Below are 18189 nucleotides of genomic sequence, written 5' to 3' on the forward strand. Positions count from 1 at the left end.
GAGCAAATAGAGAATAACACGACCACAAAATTCGAGATCTAGCAGATACAAAACAACATTCGCACAAAAATCGAGATACAGACTAACATTTGAACTACAATCGAGATACATAATAGGAGGGGCACAAAAAATCGAAATCAAGCAGATATAGAAAAACAAGGACACAAAAATATGAAAAAAACATGGGCACAAGGGCACAAAGATCCATCTAAAAATATGAAAATACACCTTTCAGATTGAAAAATCCTGAGAAGAGCCTCATTCTGCGATGAAAAATGGCAAATTAAAACCCTCAAATTCCCTTCCCATGCATATTTGACTCTTTCTCTCTTTTAAATTTACATTTAATTAATTAAAATTTTTTTATTTATCTAATAAAATGCTACTCCGTATTACACATTATTTTATTTTTCGAAGATTACGCAATGATATTAATCTTATTTCCATTGATTTATTGAGAATGTATAATTTGTATGTGACAACTATAAGGATCGTGCATGGTACGGATGCTGTACTAGTTTATGAGTAAATATGTCACTTTGTCATTTTTTGTCATTTTGACTTATGTGTAACACTGTTAGGGACTAACATGCACCCTATCGATTCACTCTCTCCAGTTGTTGTACCGTCCTTTCTTTTAGTATCGTGTCGCGGTCTCCGCCTCCTCCATCGCCCAATGTTTTATCCCCCTTCTTTATCATCGCCCTTTTAACCACTATATTATAGTCATTTATCCAATTTTAGATCGTTGCCCGTGTTCTCATGCCTCTTGCACTTCCTCCTTGTCCTTCGTATTGGATCACGAACATTGTAGCAACCCTCATAGGAGTGTGAGCAATATGACAAATCAAATCTACCTTTATCAAATATAAATGCTTAGGCATATCCCATTCTTTTTTAACTTTTCAATGAAAATTATTGTCTTAATTTCAAGATTTCTCGATCATCCACTGCTTGCTTCTACGTTCATGTGACAATTATTGCCCCTATACATACAGCTTCGAAAATAATCTAATCCACTAATTAACTCGATCATTAGCCGAAAAAAATTCATCGAGACATTTTGGCATTACACAAACTAGTATTAACCTCCGTGCTATGCACGTGACATAAGAGTTTCAAATAATGAATACAAAGTATAATAAAAATATAGAAAAAAAGAACTCAAAGTAATGTGAAGATTTTAAAAAAAATGTACTACTCCTTAATGAATGTATTATTTATATACAATTTTAATTTATGATCCAAGTGGAGTAAAAACAATAAAATTAATGACAAAAAAGAATATGTGTAACTAAGGATCAAAGAATATAAGTTAATTAGAATAAATATACAAATAAAGAAAATATGCGAGAGTAAAGATCAAAGAGTAGAAATTGGAATAAGAAACGTACAATAAAAAAAAAACTACCAAATTAGGGGTTTGGATAAATATGTCAATATGGTGTTGTGAAAATATCAACACAATGACTAGAGAATGTCACCACATTGCTCTTGAAAATTGATTTTTTTTTATTTTTTTCAAATTTTGACATTGGAACATATGCAAGTGAGATCTCATTAGAATCCTTATGAAATTATCTTTAATTTGATATATCTTGTGCGAAAAAATAATTTAAATCGAGAAAGTTATATGCGTTTTAAAGTTATGTGATATTTTTCAAAAGTTAGTTACAACTAAATGATTATAAATTGACCTTAATAACCTTATTGACGTTTTTTGTTGATCGTATTGACATTTCGTGGCTGCTGATCTGGACCCTTGATTTGAATATCTAAGGACTATTATTTAATTGTAGTTAATAATTAAGTATTGAATTAGCAATATAACACTCCATTAGTACTATTTTTTTATATTAAATTAAAGACAAAATGGCTTGTAAATAAAAACAAACCTCCAAACGTATCTTGATAGCAGATTCGCTCGTTGTTATAGATTAAACTTTTTTTTAATTTACTCCATATATCTTTAATATTACATGTAAATAAATAATTCATATATAAATATAGGTGTAATAAATAAATGTATAAATTCAAATACTTCATGAAAAAGAATTTAATTTTATAACATATATCGAACACAATCCAATAAATTAAAAATCTAGATTAGCAGTAGAATTTAGACATAATAATAAATTAATAATAGAACTCAACATCTAAATTAAACTCTATTTATTTAAAAAGGATACATTATAAAATTCTTTACTATTTTTTTTGAAAAAGCAAAATTCTTTTCTACTATTATTTAAAATTCAAATTATACTAACATTACAATAAACTTAAAGCCCAAAATTTAAATTTAAATGATACTATAATTGTACAATATATTTAAAGCCTAAACTAAAGTCCAATATTTACATACATTAATATTTCTCCTCAACCCTAAATGATAAGCTGCCAACCCGCCTCCATTTCTTCTCTCCCTTCCCTAATCGGCGGAACCCGCCTCGCCGCCACGCCCTACTTCGCCGGCACTCCTCACCCCCTGTCTCGCCGCCCGCTGCCTGTGAGGTGAGTTGTATGCAGAACCAGACAGCGCCGCTTTCCAAAGCTGCTGAACGTTAGCTGCGTTGCTGCAGCAGGGAAGTTCCTCCTCTGTGCTACCAGCACCGCCCACGACAGCGACAGAGTCGCGCAGGCGCCGGCGGCAAGGCCGCGAGTCAGCCTCTTCCTCTACCACCCTACCTCGCCGGTACTCCCGCCGTCTGCATCCTTCCGCCTGCCTCGGGAGTTCAAGATTTGGTTTGATTCAAATTTCTATACCTTCCAATATTCAATTTTTAAAATTGTTTTATTGTACTTAATATTTTTTTGTGTAGCTTATAATGGTATTTATAAAGATTTCAATCCTAAAACTAATTTACTGCACAGCCATCGATATTTGAATTATATTTTGGAACACTCAAAATAAAGAAAGAAAATAAAGTATTATACTTTTTACAGTCAGCTTCTCATTTTCCCTCCAAAAAGGGTAAAAATGTTATTTCGTCCAATAATATCGGCCTCTAAATGACCAAAAGGGTAAACAAAATAGCTTTGCATTTTCCCGCCAAAAAGGGCAAATAAGTCTTTTCATTAAACTAACACTTTAGATTATCATAGATAATGAAAAAGCAAAATTATCCCCAATATCCCCAAACCATCACTCATCCCCACTTCCACCATTTGAATCCAATCAACTGCAGATATGAGTTTCGCGGCGTTCAAGATGATGCATTGGGCAACCGGCATCGAGCACTGCGCCTCGGGTTTCATCACCCATTCCTCCGCAGATTCCACGCCCAAAATCCCTCCGATCACCGCCGACGACATCGACTCGGACTGGACCACCTCCACCAAGCCGATTGGACCGGTTCCCAACCTCATTACTGCTGCCGCCAACGTTCTTGAAGTTTACATTGTAAGAATTCAGGAAGAGGCTTCTCCGTCCTTAGCTCACAAAGCTGCTGCCGAGCCCAAGGGTGGTGGAGCCGTCTTAGCTGGCGTTTCCGGTGCCTCACTTGAGCTCGTTTGCCATTATAGGTTTCTTCTTTTCCTATATCTAGTAATTACTTGAATTATGCATTTCCTTTCATTGGGAGGGGAAATTGAGCTCGTTTGCACTTTTTTGCTAGGCGGATGCTCCAGGAAAATACTGTATTGCAGGACATGTTGTATTGAGAAATTGTCCTCTTGTTTTTAGTTTTCAGTTTGGTTTGATGCCTTGCATAGCTATACTTTGTTTTTAGTTAGTTAATATTATATGTGTTCAAATTGATGATTGGAGGAATTAGTTGAAATTTGTCGGAGATGTTTGAATGTTCGTAGGTAAAACTGCGAAATTTTTGTTTGCAACAATGTTATTGAGTATTAATATGAAGCTAAATTCATCAAATGCAACAAATGTACCATCATGGTTACTCACTTTTTTTGTTCTATTACCTATTGTCTTTCACGTTGTTTAAGATTGTATTAAGAAAGTAGTTGTCGTGGTTGAGCTTACATAACGTCATCATCATTGTCGCACTCAGTATTTTAACCTAGTTTTGGAAATTGGATTAAAATGTAGCTATTTACTGTAGTAAATTTTGTTAATATTAGCAATGATTCTTTTTTTGCACCCACAATTTTTCAGAATGAGTGTCAGTTTCCTCAAGTAATTTGTTGCAATGGCACAACACTATTATTCGTTATTTCAGATGCTAATTCAATTTTGTTTAATGTGGTGTAGGCTGCATGGCAATGTGGAGTCATTGGAGGTGTTACCAAATGGAGCTACTGATGGTGGAAGGAGGAGAGACTCTATTATATTGACTTTTCGAGATGCAAAGATCTCAGTTTTGGAGTTTGATGAATCAATATGTGGGCTACGAACCAGGTGTGATGTAATCTTATTATTGCATATTCCTTTCCCACATGTTGAAGGAACGCAACGCATTCTATGCTGCTATTGGTGGCACTCATGTAGTCATATGCATATATAAGTAGCTCTTTACATTATTTGTGACAGGAAAAATAGGTCTTTGATTTGTTTTTAGTTATATATGTTGCTATATTTCTTAAACATGGACTTGTGAATTCTAACTGCTTACAAGTTTAAATCCTGAGATATATAACAAACCCGAAGCTATGGAGAGTAATTTCAGATCGTAAGTTGCGAACAGAATAGTATGCCTCAACACAAACTGTCAGGAGAATGCTGTTTGGTGGTAATTTACTTATAGATACTTTTATTTCTTCTCTTTCAGTTCCATGCATTGTTTTGAGGGTTCTGATTGGGTTCACTTGAGAAGAGGCAGAGAATTTTTCCCAAGAGGCCCACTAGTGAAAGTTGATCCATTGGGGAGGTGTGCTGCAGTGCTTGCATATGGATTACAAATGATAGTCCTCAAAGCAGCCGAGGTTGTGTAACTGATCTGTCTCTACTCTGTTATAGTTCTTTTGATATGGATATTTTGATTACTAGGAACACGGGAATATATTTTTTAATTACTACTAGATATATACTGTATCAATTCATGAACTATTTAGATTGTTGGGGATGATGAATGTTTGAGCCATGTGGATTATGATGCTTTCAAGTAGTAACTGCTTTTATTGTTTAAAAAATTGTAAATTCAATTGTGAAACGTGATGCTAGGCTAGCACTGGTTTAACTGCACCTGCGGAGGACAGTACTTTCAGGACAGCTGCTGCATCTCGAATTGAATCATCGTATATTGTTGGCTTACGAGATCTTGATATGAAGCATGTTAAAGATTTCATCTTCATCCATGGTAAGTATTCTCATCCATGGTAAGAATTCTGATTTGGTTTTTCTGGCATCCTTTTTTAATAAAGGGTGGTTCAGAAAATCCAATATGGCTAAGTATATATTCTCAAATATTTGTGTATGCTTTTTGTTGCTATAGATTTCCTAATCATTGTAATTTCCTTACCCATACTTCACTGGAAAGTTTTGATTGTATACTTCAGAATAGTCAATAAAAGGCATGCACCAGAACCAGATTGGGAATCAGCACTTTCTTATTGGCTACAGCACAAAAATTTCCTTTCTTGTAACTGCCGATGTTTAATTGCTGATTTTGAAAAGGGCTTATGATGATTTTTTTTTCTGTTCTGTATTCTTAATTGGATGCTAATCTGATCTTTATCTTTCCAAGTTATAGGTTTCCCAATATATGCTTGGTTTGATAGCTTTGATTTCTAAAATGACTGCATTATTCAATTGTATCAAGTGTGGTTTTCTAAAAGGCAGAGACTGACCATTACTTGTTTGGTTCTATTGACTTTCTCATCATTGCCGCTCCTTTTATCTCAAGTTTAAGTTGAGCTTATTGGTTACAGGGCAAAAAAACTAGTTTGGGAAGTCTACGACATAGATCTTTTCTGTATATTTTCCTTTGAGTAGGTGGAATTGTCAAAATCTTCTCTAATCTGGATAATTTGATGCTAGTGAAGTAGTGATAAAGAAAAAAATCTGTTTTATGCTTTAAGGTTGTAGTTACCAGGTTTTGACCTTCTTCAGTTAAAATTTATAAGTTATAATTTAATGTGGTTGTAGTTACCAGGTTTTGATCTTCTTCAGTTAAAAATTCTTGACCTTCTTCTGTTCTATAGACGACTCCAACTCAGTGAGACACTCTTGACCGCCAGCAACTAAGTGGTAATCAATTTATAATAAATGATTAAATTCTCAATTCAACTTCATAATTTTTTTGGGTACACCAAGGGCCTCTAATAAGAGGACTATTCTGATTTGCTGTGAAGTAGTCTTACTTGCAGCCATTGCTTGGTCTAATCAGTGGTTCTATTTAATCTTTTGTTTTTGCTTTTAGGTCCTTAGTATCCTGATTATATTTCTCTAAGATTCAGGCAACTAATTTGTGATCTGTTCGTATATCTTTTCTCAGCAACTTCATTTCATTATGCACCTCAGCCAATTCCGGGCCACTCCTTTTTGAGAATGATTAAAAGCTATTTTTCAGGTTATATTGAGCCTGTTGTGGTAATTCTTCATGAACATGAGCTTACATGGGCGGGTCGGGTTGCTTGGAAACATCACACTTGTATGGTTTCAGCACTCAGCGTCAATACAACATTAAAGCAGCATCCGCTCATATGGTCAGCCATGGTCAGTGTTTTAAATTATGATCCTCTTATTTTACCTATAGGGTCTCATGTAATTGTTCCAACTATATTAAGAGCTTATCATGTCATGAAGTATATTTTTTCTTTACGTGCTAACGCTAATATAGCATATTTTTGTGGTGCTAGAGGTATACTTTATGACCTACATCCATCGTTGAGAAAGCCTTCATTATGATGCCTCGGTTATCTTCTATTTGTACCTTTCTTAGGCATTGATAGATTACAAAGGAAGAACGTTGGAGTTTTTCACACTAGCTTAAAGCTAACCACCCTCTAATTTCCAACCAATGTAATCTGAACTAATTACTATATTTTTCTACATGATTTTCAGAATCTCCCTCATGATGCATACAAGCTTCTTGCAGTTCCTTCACCTATTGGTGGAGTTCTTGTAATTGGTGCAAATACAATTCATTATCATAGCCAGGTTTGCTCTTTTTGGCATTGCATCTTCGTTATCACCTGCTTTTCCATTCTTTTTGTCCTGCTCTATATCTGATGGTGCTTAATTGGTCAGTCTGCTTCATGTCACTTGGGGTTGAACAATTTTGCTGTTCCCGCAGATGGAAGGTGAAATTTCAGCTTCACTATTTCTTTCTGCCCCTTATTTTTCTCTATAATATGTGGAGAAGGATGTATTACCATTCAATATAATCTACTAGTTTTTTTAAGTTAGACCGTGCATGTATTATTAGACAAACTATTGGTTCATTGTTGACTTTGCCTCTTATAATGATTTACATTAGGAATAAGTGCACAAAGCACGGTGCCACCTTTTAGGATAGGTTATACATTGTTCTTCCGTCCCGTTCCTAAAAAAACTACTTATTGTACATATAGGTTTGCTGGTTTTTTATGTGTAATTTTCGAGCTTTTATATTAAGGGATTTAGAACACACAAGTTTAAAAAGATAGCTCTAATATTACAACAATACTGCAAGAATACAGTGTCGATTGCGATATTTCGAGTGTCGATCCACAGGGAAGGTAAAGTTTATTTAACTCCAATACGAGCAAGAAACATAAGAGATGGGTTGTGTAGACAGGTTTTTACTTTTAAGATCTAAGAAGAACACTACAAGCTAATTGACGAAGAATGGAAAGAAAAAAATGTCACTCCAAGTTGCTCGTTAGACGTGAACCATTTTACCTACAACTATATCACAAGTTTTTGGGATTAATTAATCAACCTAATCACGTGCACTGAACATGTTTGCGACGTAGAATTCACAGTCAGCTGAACACTTGTTCCATGAATTAACTTTCAACGATATTAAATTCCTGCGGAAGCGCGAGAATAAAATATCATCTACTATAAGAACTTACCTAATCCGTCGTCAAATTATCCTTTGAACAATTCTAATTTAACTACACATCAATTGATTAATCCATCCAAGTCTATGTTAAAGAGATGATAAACAAGGATTAAACATCTATAACGATAGAGGCCTCTAAAGTGATAAACATTAGTATCAAACACATCAACGGTGTCAAAACATGAATTAAGAGTTGTAGATAAATTCGAACAAGTCTACACCACAACTTGGAGCAACAATGAGAGTCTAGCCTAAACACATGGAGAAAATAACAATGAAAACCGTAGGATTCAAGCTCTCGATGAGTGGAGTTGGAATTTGGGGTCGGATCGTCGGAAAGTTGGCCGGACTTCTTCCTCTCTTCTTCCTTCTCTCTTGTCTCCTTTTTCTCTCCTTTTTTCCTCTGTCAAAAACCGTCCCTGACACTGTCTGTTTTCTCCTCCTTTTAATCGTCCAACTGCCGAATTGCAGTTCTGCTCCGAAACGCCCGACCGGGCGATATTAGAAGAGGGAATCGCCCGACCGGGCGAAAGGCTTCTGCATGGCTTCGCGGGAAACGCCCGACCGGGCGTCTAGTTGAAATCAAAACGCCCGACCGGGCGAACTTTCTGGACTCCGCATGCACAAATGGAAACGCCCGACCGGGCGTTTAGCAACTTCAAAACGCCCGACCGGGCGAACTCTCTGGAATCTCAGCTATGCATTTCCGACGAACTTCCAGCTTCTAACACCCGAAACTACACTCAAAGCACGACTTGGTGAGTTACAATTAACATAAAAACCGGGGTAAAGAATAGGAAATATGCTTCGCATCAGTTTTAAAGGTGATATTTGTAAACATAGTACTTACTGTTAATAACTTTGATTAGAATGTTTGATATCTCCACCTAGCCTTTATTACTAAGAAGTTGCATTATTTCTAATGTATATGCACTCCTCTTTCAGTCAAGAGATGCCTAGGTCTGGATTTACTACGGAGCTTGATGCCGCCACTGCGACGTGGTTAACTAATGATGTTGCTGTGTTCTCCTCTAAATCTGGGGAACTGCTTTTGCTTACTCTTGTTTATGATGGGAGGTTGGCGATTTATTACTCTCACTTGGTTCTCTTATTGGGGACATACGGAAGTGCCGTATTCATTTTGTTTAACTAAGTCAACCCTTGCATTTAACTTTGCATATTCTGTTCCTGACATGGGTGTTTAGAATATTCTTTTGCTGACTTATCTGGCTCAACAATTTTATCTTATGATCTGTTGGTAGAGTGTGTTACTGGGAATATCTGGAAATTTCTTTATGTTATGTTTATAGCTTTTCAAATATTGCCAAATTAAACCTCTGCAGATCTGGTTTGAAAGACTTTCTAGTGATGTGTTATCATTTCGGTTGAGAGTATGCAAAAATGAGATACTTAAGCTTCAAGTGTAGAATATGATGTATAAATATGCCTGGGCTATGCATTGTTGGCTTGCCTTTGATTGTGTAAAAACTAGGGCCGGTGACATTACTTATGTAGTCGTATACTGTATATTTGATATGCTGTCCTATTCAATTCTGCAGAGTTGTTCAGAGGCTTGAACTGATGAAGTCAAGAGCTTCAGTCCTTACATCGGTCAGCCACATTAAGTTCATGTTATTACACATTACCTGATGAACATCTGCAATGATAGATTTTTCATCAATTGAACTTGATGTTTCGTAGGACATTACTACCATTGGAAGCTCGTTTTTCTTCTTGGGCAGTCGGTTGGGTGATAGTCTGCTTGTACAGTACTATTCTGGAGTTGGAGCTCCAACACTAAGTCCTGGTGTAAAGGAAGAGGTTTGTCATTTTGACTGTTAGAACTCAGAATGAGTATATTTCAAGTTTGCTTTCTTAAAATAAGACTTGATCTTGAAATGCGGACTCTGTAAGTGCTGGCATAATATTAGCCATGGGGTTTGCAAGTCTCTAATTTTTTTTATGTATCTTAAGGCACAGTTAACATGGGCTGTGCATGTTCTCCTTTTCTCTAGGTTGGGGATATTGAAAGTGATGCCCCTTCAATGAAGAGACTGCGGAGATCTCCTTCTGATGCATTGCAGGATTTGATTACCAGCGAGGAACTTACATTCTATGGCACAGGTCCAAACAATGCTCAAATTGCTCAGGTTAAACCATGATCTGCATTCTTTGCTGAGCTCCATTGTGTTTATTTTATTATGATTTTTTAATGTGAAGTAGAACTATGCTCAAAGAGAACTGACCTGTTTATTCTTAAAACTAACCTTAAATTTTTAATTGTTTTAGCATCAAGAAAATTCTATACGTATCATATATTGCTTTGATATCAAGGTTGTCATTTATTCTCTGCTGGAGAAATGATTAAAGTTTGTGACAAACTGACAATAGTGCTTCATTAGGATCGTAGAAGATGCTTCTTCAGCCTATCTGTGATGTTTGTTTTTATAGTTATTGGTGCTCTATATAACATCAGCCTCTCTCCGTGAGCTTGAATTTTGTTTGGGAAAATGCTTTAAGCAGATATTGAGAATCTTCTCAAAAGAGAGCCTAAAAATATAGTACATTGCTTTGAATACGGCCCATATTTATAATTTATCTATCAAAGATTTCAATCAGAAGGCTCAACAATTGCTTTGAGGATGAATGTAAAAACTAAACTTCACCAGACGACCTTGACTTACGTTTATTGTTGGATCTCTCACTGTAAGTTTGGGACCGTAAGGTTTTCTTCACATTCTCCCCTAGGATTGATAAATTCCAAACATTGACAATCCTTTTAAAATTCTAGCTGCTTTGAACTTTGCATCTTAGTTTCTTACTGAAGCGCAATCTTAATTGTAGAACAGCGATATTATGTTTATGGACTTGAGGTTGTACTCATCTCGAATGTGAAGTCATATGAATTAACTAGATGATATCCTATGGTTTCCTATCTTGGGTTCTGTTTCTGTTGTAATTTGACCTTGATGAACTTGATTGGATGTCATGTCAGATCTCTCATAGTATGATGATAAATTTCATTCTAAGCTGCTGAATTGACATTTGGTTTTAATGCATTAATACTGAAATGTATTTTAGAATTTTCTATTTTTTAAGTGATGAGTTGGTTATTTGGTTTTTGCAGAAAAACTTTACATTTGCAGTACGGGATTCATTGCTTAATATTGGGCCACTAAAGGATTTCTCTTATGGTTTGAGAATTAATGGCGATCCAAATGCTACAGGAGTTGCGAAGCAAAGTAATTATGAACTGGTTAGTTTTAGCTTCATTCTTCAGTTTAAGTTGGCTTATCAGTTGATAACCAATGCATTGCTAAAAGTGTTGTCCTTATTTATTAAATTGTCCTTCATTGTTCAGACATTTACAGTCCTTTGTTATCTGATATACAAATCATGTATGCATCCCCTATCTAGGTATGCTGTTCTGGCCATGGAAAAAATGGTGCTCTCACAGTACTTCAAAAATCAATCCGCCCAGATACAGTAACTCAAGTGTGTACACTTCCTTTTACTCACTACATGGGCTTTTAAATATCAGGTTATTGCTGTGCTTCTTGTATAATTCTGGAAGATGTTATACCCTACTGTCCTACACATGATTTTTCTAATGTCTAGTAGTAATATGAATGAATTATCTGTGAATAAGTCAGTATGTTTTTAGAACAGAAAATGAAAAGTAAAAAATCATGTAGGTTGTGGTTATTCTTACATTGTTAGCTTGTCATGCGATGCCTTCAGTTTTATAAACTTAGTTTTCTATTGGTAAAACTATTAGGCTACACACTTGTGGCCATTTATATCGTATATGAAATTCATTGCAATTCTCTTGAAAAACTGTCAAATTAAGATAAAAAAACATAAGAATATCTCTTCTTAGAATCTGTGAATGTCAAATTTCTATTTCGACATTGGAACTTAGTAGTTGGGATGTCAATCAGACCAAGCCCATTTGTTTTTTTAGCTAGATTAATATTCCTTATCTTCCCAGAAAACATATATATAAAGAAACAAAATAAATAAATAAAATGTTTGATCTACACTTTGAAATTGTCCTTTTTGTAGGGTCTTAAATATTACAAATGCCCCCATGTGTATTTGGTCTCCATACATCTTTGTGAACTATATTATGATGTATAGCATTTTCTATTAGGGTACTAAACATAATGTCTTATGTAACTGTATTAAATTAAGGCTGAGTAACTGTATTGAGAGCTTCTTACTTTCTTCTTCGCTGAATGTAAAGCTTTAAGAGAATTTTAGTTTCTCCTTGATTGTTTCATGAGTTTGTTTATACGTTGTTTCTGAAGGAATCATTACCTGGTTGCAAAGGAATTTGGACCGTCTACCACAAGAATTTGCGCAGTGACTCCTCTAAAGGAGTAGCTGACAAGGATGAATATCATGCATACTTGATTATTAGTTTGGAAAATCGTACAATGGTGTGCTGCTGTTCACCTTTTCCTTCCGAAGAAGATAACATTTGGAAATTAATCACTATCTGTTGTATAAAACACTTATTGCCTTGACCTGTTATTTTCTTACAGTTGTATTCTGTTCTTGTTTACTCTACAGGTATTGCAAACTGCTAATAATCTTGAGGAGGTAACTGAAAATGTGGACTATTACGTCCAAGGAACTACAGTTTCTGCAGGAAATTTATTTGGAAGGTGCGTTTCTTAGTCTACCGACAAACCATCATATAACATCTTTCTGGTATGTGTGTGCGCGCATGTGTTATTGGGAGGGGGTTGGAGGTTCTGGAAGAAATTAGTCCTTTTCTGGAAGGAGGTGAAAAATGGTTCTGCTAAAGAGTAAAGACTAAATTATGCAGGGGGTTCAAATTACTTATTGTCAGTTGTTTTTTAACAGCACACAAATATGCTTTATTAGGAGATTTGATGGTGAGAAGTTCTCTTCTTTATAAGTTTATGAGAGGGAGAGTGTTTTGGCACCTTGGTGCATAAAAAATTTCTGTGACATTAGTTTGAAAATCTTTCCTAGCTTTTGAATGCATGGATTCCTGCTTATGTAGAAAAAGTTTATCTTAGCACAATACCTTGATGGGAATTCTAATAAGTGACTATGTTTCATGCTAATATTCAAACAGACGTCGAGTTATCCAAGTGTTTGCTCGTGGTGCTCGGATACTTGATGGTGCTTTTATGACTCAAGATTTGAGCTTAAAATCTTCCAATACAGAGATGAATGCAGCTTCTGATGGGGCAACTGTGTCCTCAGTTTCCATAGCTGATCCTTATGTGTTGCTGAGAATGACTGATGGAAGCATTCAGCTTCTTGTTGGAGGTATGTCTCGACAATATTTATAGAGTTGCAATTACTTGTCTGTGTTTGCTGTATGTACTTTGCTTTCAAGAATCTTTATTTCTATTTAAATATACAAAATGGAATTAAATTTGTATCCCTTGGAGATCAATCTTGCAGACCTAATATTCTAGTCTACAATCTATATACATGTATGCTTTGTATTTCAGAGAGACATTTATGGATACAACACATATTTTTTACTTGTTACCAAGCGTCATATGGTATACTTAACCTTTCCTGACATGTTGGTTGATGATTCTTTTGTCCCAGATCCATATACCTGCTCTGTTTCAGTCATCAATCCACCAGTATCTGAAAACTCTGATAAGTTGGTATTAGCTTGCACTCTCTATCATGATAAAGGTTCTGAACCATGGATTCGTAAGACAAGTACTGATGCCTGGCTTTCTACTGGGATTGGTGAGGCTATCGATGGGGCTGATGGTTCAACACATGATCATGGTGACGTGTATTGCGTTGTATGCTATGACAATGGAGATCTGGAGATATTTGATGTACCTAACTTTAACAGTGTTTTCTTGGTCGATAAATTTGTATCTGGAAGGAGCCACATCTTAGATACATTTTTCCATGGCGCAGCGAATAATCATATAAACCTCACAAACAATTATTCTGAAGATATTGGACAAGTCAGAAAAGAGGCCACTCACAATATAAAGGTGGTTGAGCTGTCTATGCAGAGATGGGATTCAGAGCATAACCGGCCATTCCTTTTAGGAATATTGTCTGATGGGACCATTCTTTGTTATCATGCTTACATTTATGAAGTTTCAGATAATGCTTCCAAGACTGAGGGTGTCATTTCTTCTCAGAATTCCGTTAATCTTAGCAATACGAATGCATCTAGGCTTAGAAATTTACGATTCGTTCGTGTCCCCTTGGACACATATGCAAAAGAAGAGACACCATCTGGAGTCCGCTCACAACGCATCACTGTTTTCAAGAATGTTGGTGGTCTACAAGGTTTTTTTCTTTCTGGCTCAAGGCCAATGTGGTTTATGATGTTTCGAGAGCGGCTTCGGATGCACCCACAGGTTAGTTTGATTCAATTACTAAGCAACTATTCTCATAGCATTTTGTTGTATTACTAGAATATTCATATTCCAATTTTCCAGTTATTAATGAGCTCATTAATCACTATTACCATTTTCTGTTTAAGGGCTGTGATGGACCTATAGTAGCCTTCACCGTTCTTCACAATGTTAACTGCAACCATGGGTTTATATGTATAACTTCAGAGGTTAGCTTTCTAATTATGTAATTCTGCCGGAACCTTGTTTGCTATGTCAACGAGCAATATATAATCTTCCTTTTTTCAGGGTGCTCTGAAAATATGCCAGCTTCCAGCTTTATCATATGACAATTATTGGCCTGTACAAAAGGTGCATGTCCATCAGTTCTCGATTTTCTCTGCGCCACAAGTCAATTTGTATGCTATTGGTCATATGTGCCTAATTTGCTCATGCGAGTTGCTTTTCTTTGTGTTTTGTATGGGTGCCTTTGCTCTCTCTCCATTGGCTATTGGGAGTGCTGGCAGATTGGGCTGAAGGGGACTCCACATCAAGTTACCTATTTTGCAGAGAAGAACTTTTACCCTGTTATAGTTTCTGTTCCAGTAAGGGCAATCTCTATCATGAAGTCTGTTTCCATGAGTACTTACGTGACCCAATTCTGCCTCTCCATGTTGTGATTACCAAATGATAATAAGATATGAAGTTAAAGCTGGGTTAACTAACCGTTCTTTTGAATTTTCATGTAGGTGCTCAAGCCACTTAATCAAGTGCTCTCATCTCTTGTTGATCAAGAAGTCGGAAATCAGTTTGAGCATGATAATATTAATATGGAGGGGACATATCCCACGGAAGAATTTGAGGTTCGGATTATGGAACCAGAGAAAATAAATGGCCCCTGGCAGACTAGGGCTACTATTCCTATGCAAAGTTCTGAACATGCTCTTACTGTGCGAGTGGTGACATTATTTGTAAGCTCAACTTCACATATTTTGCTGCGTCATTGGACATTTGACATTGTTGTTTTCTCCATTTTTCCCCTGTGCTATCTGGTTTTGCCATTTTCTTTATGAAGATGGTCAGATATCTGTGGAATTTTCATAGTCCCTGTTGTGTTTATGTACTTTCAGAACACCACTGCACAAAGAAATGAGACACTTTTGGCAATTGGAACTGCTTATGTACAAGGAGAGGATGTTGCAGCAAGGGGACGCATTCTTTTATATTCTGTTGAAAGAATCTCAGACAGTATACAGGTGAAGGTAGCTTGCTGTTTTACTTTGAACTCTTTTAACTAATATGAGGGTTGTATGAGACTTATTTCAGAGTTTCAACCAGTCATATTGGTGTCTGATCTTCCCCTTTATATTTTTAATACTTCAATGCTTAACTTTATCCTAGTCTTTTCAGGTTACAGAAGTCTATTCCAAGGAGTTGAAGGGTGCTATATCAGCTCTTGCATCACTTCAAGGCCATTTACTACTTGCTTCAGGTCCTAAAATTATCCTGCACAAATGGACAGGCTCTGAGTTGAACGGTGTTGCCTTTCATGATGTTCCACCTCTCTATGTCGTGAGCTTAAACATCGTAAGCCCCTCTTTATTCTACATGAAACATGTGTATTTTAAATATGTTTGCTCCTTGACCCGAGGACAGATATAGATGCATAAACAGTGAACTCATAATTATCTGGACACAAATCTCACTTGCTATTCAATCTATGCTTTGGTCCAAGCAATTCTATCATGTGCATTTTGCTATATAAAGAGGTAGATTAATGGTTGCAGAGGCATGACTTGTCCTATTTATAATTGCTTTATTCCCAACTGAACATCCTAGTCATTCTTGTTCAGTACGGACATCAAAATCTTAAATATTTTCAAGATTATTTTATCACTGAATATGGTGTTGCCAACATCCTCGAATTTCAATTGCAAGGAAGCTGAATGTTGGCAGTGTAAAATTTTCAGTTGATGCATCTTTGTCCAGTTGAGATAGCAGACAAGCTCTTTCAATTGCTTAGATTTTCATCTTTGTTAAGACTTGAATTGAAAAATCTTATGGGTTGGGCAAGTTTTCCTAGGAAATCTATGTTTAACTTTCAACTTAAAATACTTTTCTGTCTTGTTAATTGCAATCTGTTATACCCTGTTTGGTTTTATAAAACTCTAAAAGAGATGCAGCACTGTAGCTTTATTATGAACTTTCAAGCTTTTATACTGGACTTGCTGTTAATCATGAAAATTGTGCAGGTTAAAAATTTTATTCTTCTCGGCGACATTCACAAAAGCATATATTTTCTTAGTTGGAAAGAGCAGGGCTCTCAACTCAATCTGTTGGCAAAAGATTTTGGGTCACTTGATTGTTTAGCAACTGAGTTTTTGATCGATGGAACGACACTCAGCCTCACTGTTTCAGATGACCAGAAGAATGTTCAGGTTAGCACATTTGTGAACAAATAATGAAACATTTCGAGTGTGTTTTTTCCTTTTTAGGTTGCCTTTTGATTTCTATTTAATACTGTATTTTATGTGTATTTTATTTTGGTAATTGCAAGTGAAGTATATTCTTCTTAGTTTAAAAAATATATGTATAAATATAGTGTTTCTTCTCTCTTTCTGAATATTTGTAATATGCTCATATATATAAATGGTTATATGTTATAACTGGTAACCTTTTTGTGCAACATATAGATATTCTATTATGCTCCAAAAGCATCAGAGAGCTGGAAAGGACAGAAGCTTCTGTCGAGAGCTGAGTTTCATGTTGGCGCCCATATTACCAAATTTCTACGGTTGCAGCTTCTTCCCACATCTGCTGATCGAATTATTCCTGGCTCTGATAAGACAAACCGATTTGCATTACTTTTTGGTACCCTGGAAGGCAGCATTGGCTGCATTGCACCTCTGGAGGAACTTACCTTTCGTCGTCTGCAGTCATTGCAGAAAAAGCTCGTGAATTCTGTCTGCCATGTTGCTGGACTAAATCCACGATCTTTCAGACACTTCCATTCGAATGGAAAGGCTCATCGCCCAGGTCCTGACAGCATTGTCGATTGTGAGCTGCTCGTGCAGTACGTATCTTACTCTTTCACACACACATCCTTACTTAGCCTATTTCTCTGTCTATGAAAAAAAAGTTACCCTTTTTTGGCAGTTTCGAGATGCTGGCGCTCGAAGATCAACTTGAAATCGCTAATCAGATTGGTACGACACGGATGCAGATCATGTCCAACTTGAATGACCTCAGTGTTGCCACAAGCTTCTTATGAGCACTTCCTGTTGAATACCTTGTGTGTTGAATAGTGGTCTTTAACCTTTATGTAATATATGCTGAGGTTAGAACTTGACACTAATATTTCTCATTAAATTAGTCTATTTCTTGTATTTGTAAATGAAAAAATTTCAGTTCTACTCAACAATGTAACCATGTGATAATGTTAAAAGATTTTGATGCAAATATTCATTTATTAAATCTAATTGTAATAGTTATATCATTAACCATCTCTTAAAGATTAAATTATGTGGAATTTAATGATTAAAAAACCAATTATAAGAGTAAAATTGGGATGAGGCATAATTTTGGTGACATACCAAAATGGAAAAGTGATAATCCTCGACATATGATGGATATTGAGTTGATTATTCATTCTTTGTTGGTTGACATTTTTTTCCCACGACTCTATAAATGCTATAGAGAATGATAGCTTGATAAATAAAATATTGTTTGAAATACATAGTATGAGTGAGTATTCAATTGAAAATGGTGGTAAAAATTGAGGAATGTGAGCAAGAAATTCAATTGAAGCAAATTGTTGCTGCGCTGGGAGGAAAATGTACGTACATAACATACCGTTAACGGAGCACCACCTCATTGGCCTGCTT

General features: G+C 35.9%; 1 protein-coding gene across 4 annotated transcripts; it reads left to right on the forward strand.

Moving 5' to 3' along the window:
• Positions 1 to 2375: 2375 nt before the first annotated feature.
• Positions 2376 to 17779, forward strand: LOC121779976 (cleavage and polyadenylation specificity factor subunit 1-like). 4 transcript variants are annotated; one of them, XM_042177474.1, is made up of 27 exons: positions 2376 to 2742; positions 3186 to 3522; positions 4211 to 4357; positions 4728 to 4881; positions 5120 to 5255; positions 6468 to 6613; positions 6962 to 7057; positions 7148 to 7200; positions 8892 to 9023; positions 9506 to 9557; positions 9648 to 9767; positions 9962 to 10096; positions 11074 to 11202; positions 11364 to 11441; positions 12257 to 12388; positions 12522 to 12616; positions 13057 to 13253; positions 13545 to 14329; positions 14455 to 14535; positions 14615 to 14677; positions 14833 to 14910; positions 15055 to 15276; positions 15436 to 15567; positions 15716 to 15892; positions 16558 to 16743; positions 16999 to 17378; positions 17462 to 17779. In XM_042177474.1, exons 2-27 carry the CDS (start codon positions 3188 to 3190, stop codon positions 17574 to 17576), a joined length of 4356 nt encoding a protein of 1451 aa, XP_042033408.1. In that variant the 5' UTR covers positions 2376 to 2742; positions 3186 to 3187; the 3' UTR covers positions 17577 to 17779. The 4 variants fall into 4 exon arrangements, with proteins under 4 accessions (XP_042033408.1, XP_042033409.1, XP_042033410.1 ...); XM_042177475.1 differs by having other exon boundaries at positions 15436 to 15561; XM_042177476.1 differs by lacking the exon at positions 8892 to 9023.
• Positions 17780 to 18189: the final 410 nt, after the last annotated feature.

Source organism: Salvia splendens, chromosome 19, assembly GCF_004379255.2.
Source record: "Salvia splendens isolate huo1 chromosome 19, SspV2, whole genome shotgun sequence".
Lineage (NCBI taxonomy): Eukaryota > Viridiplantae > Streptophyta > Magnoliopsida > Lamiales > Lamiaceae > Salvia > Salvia splendens.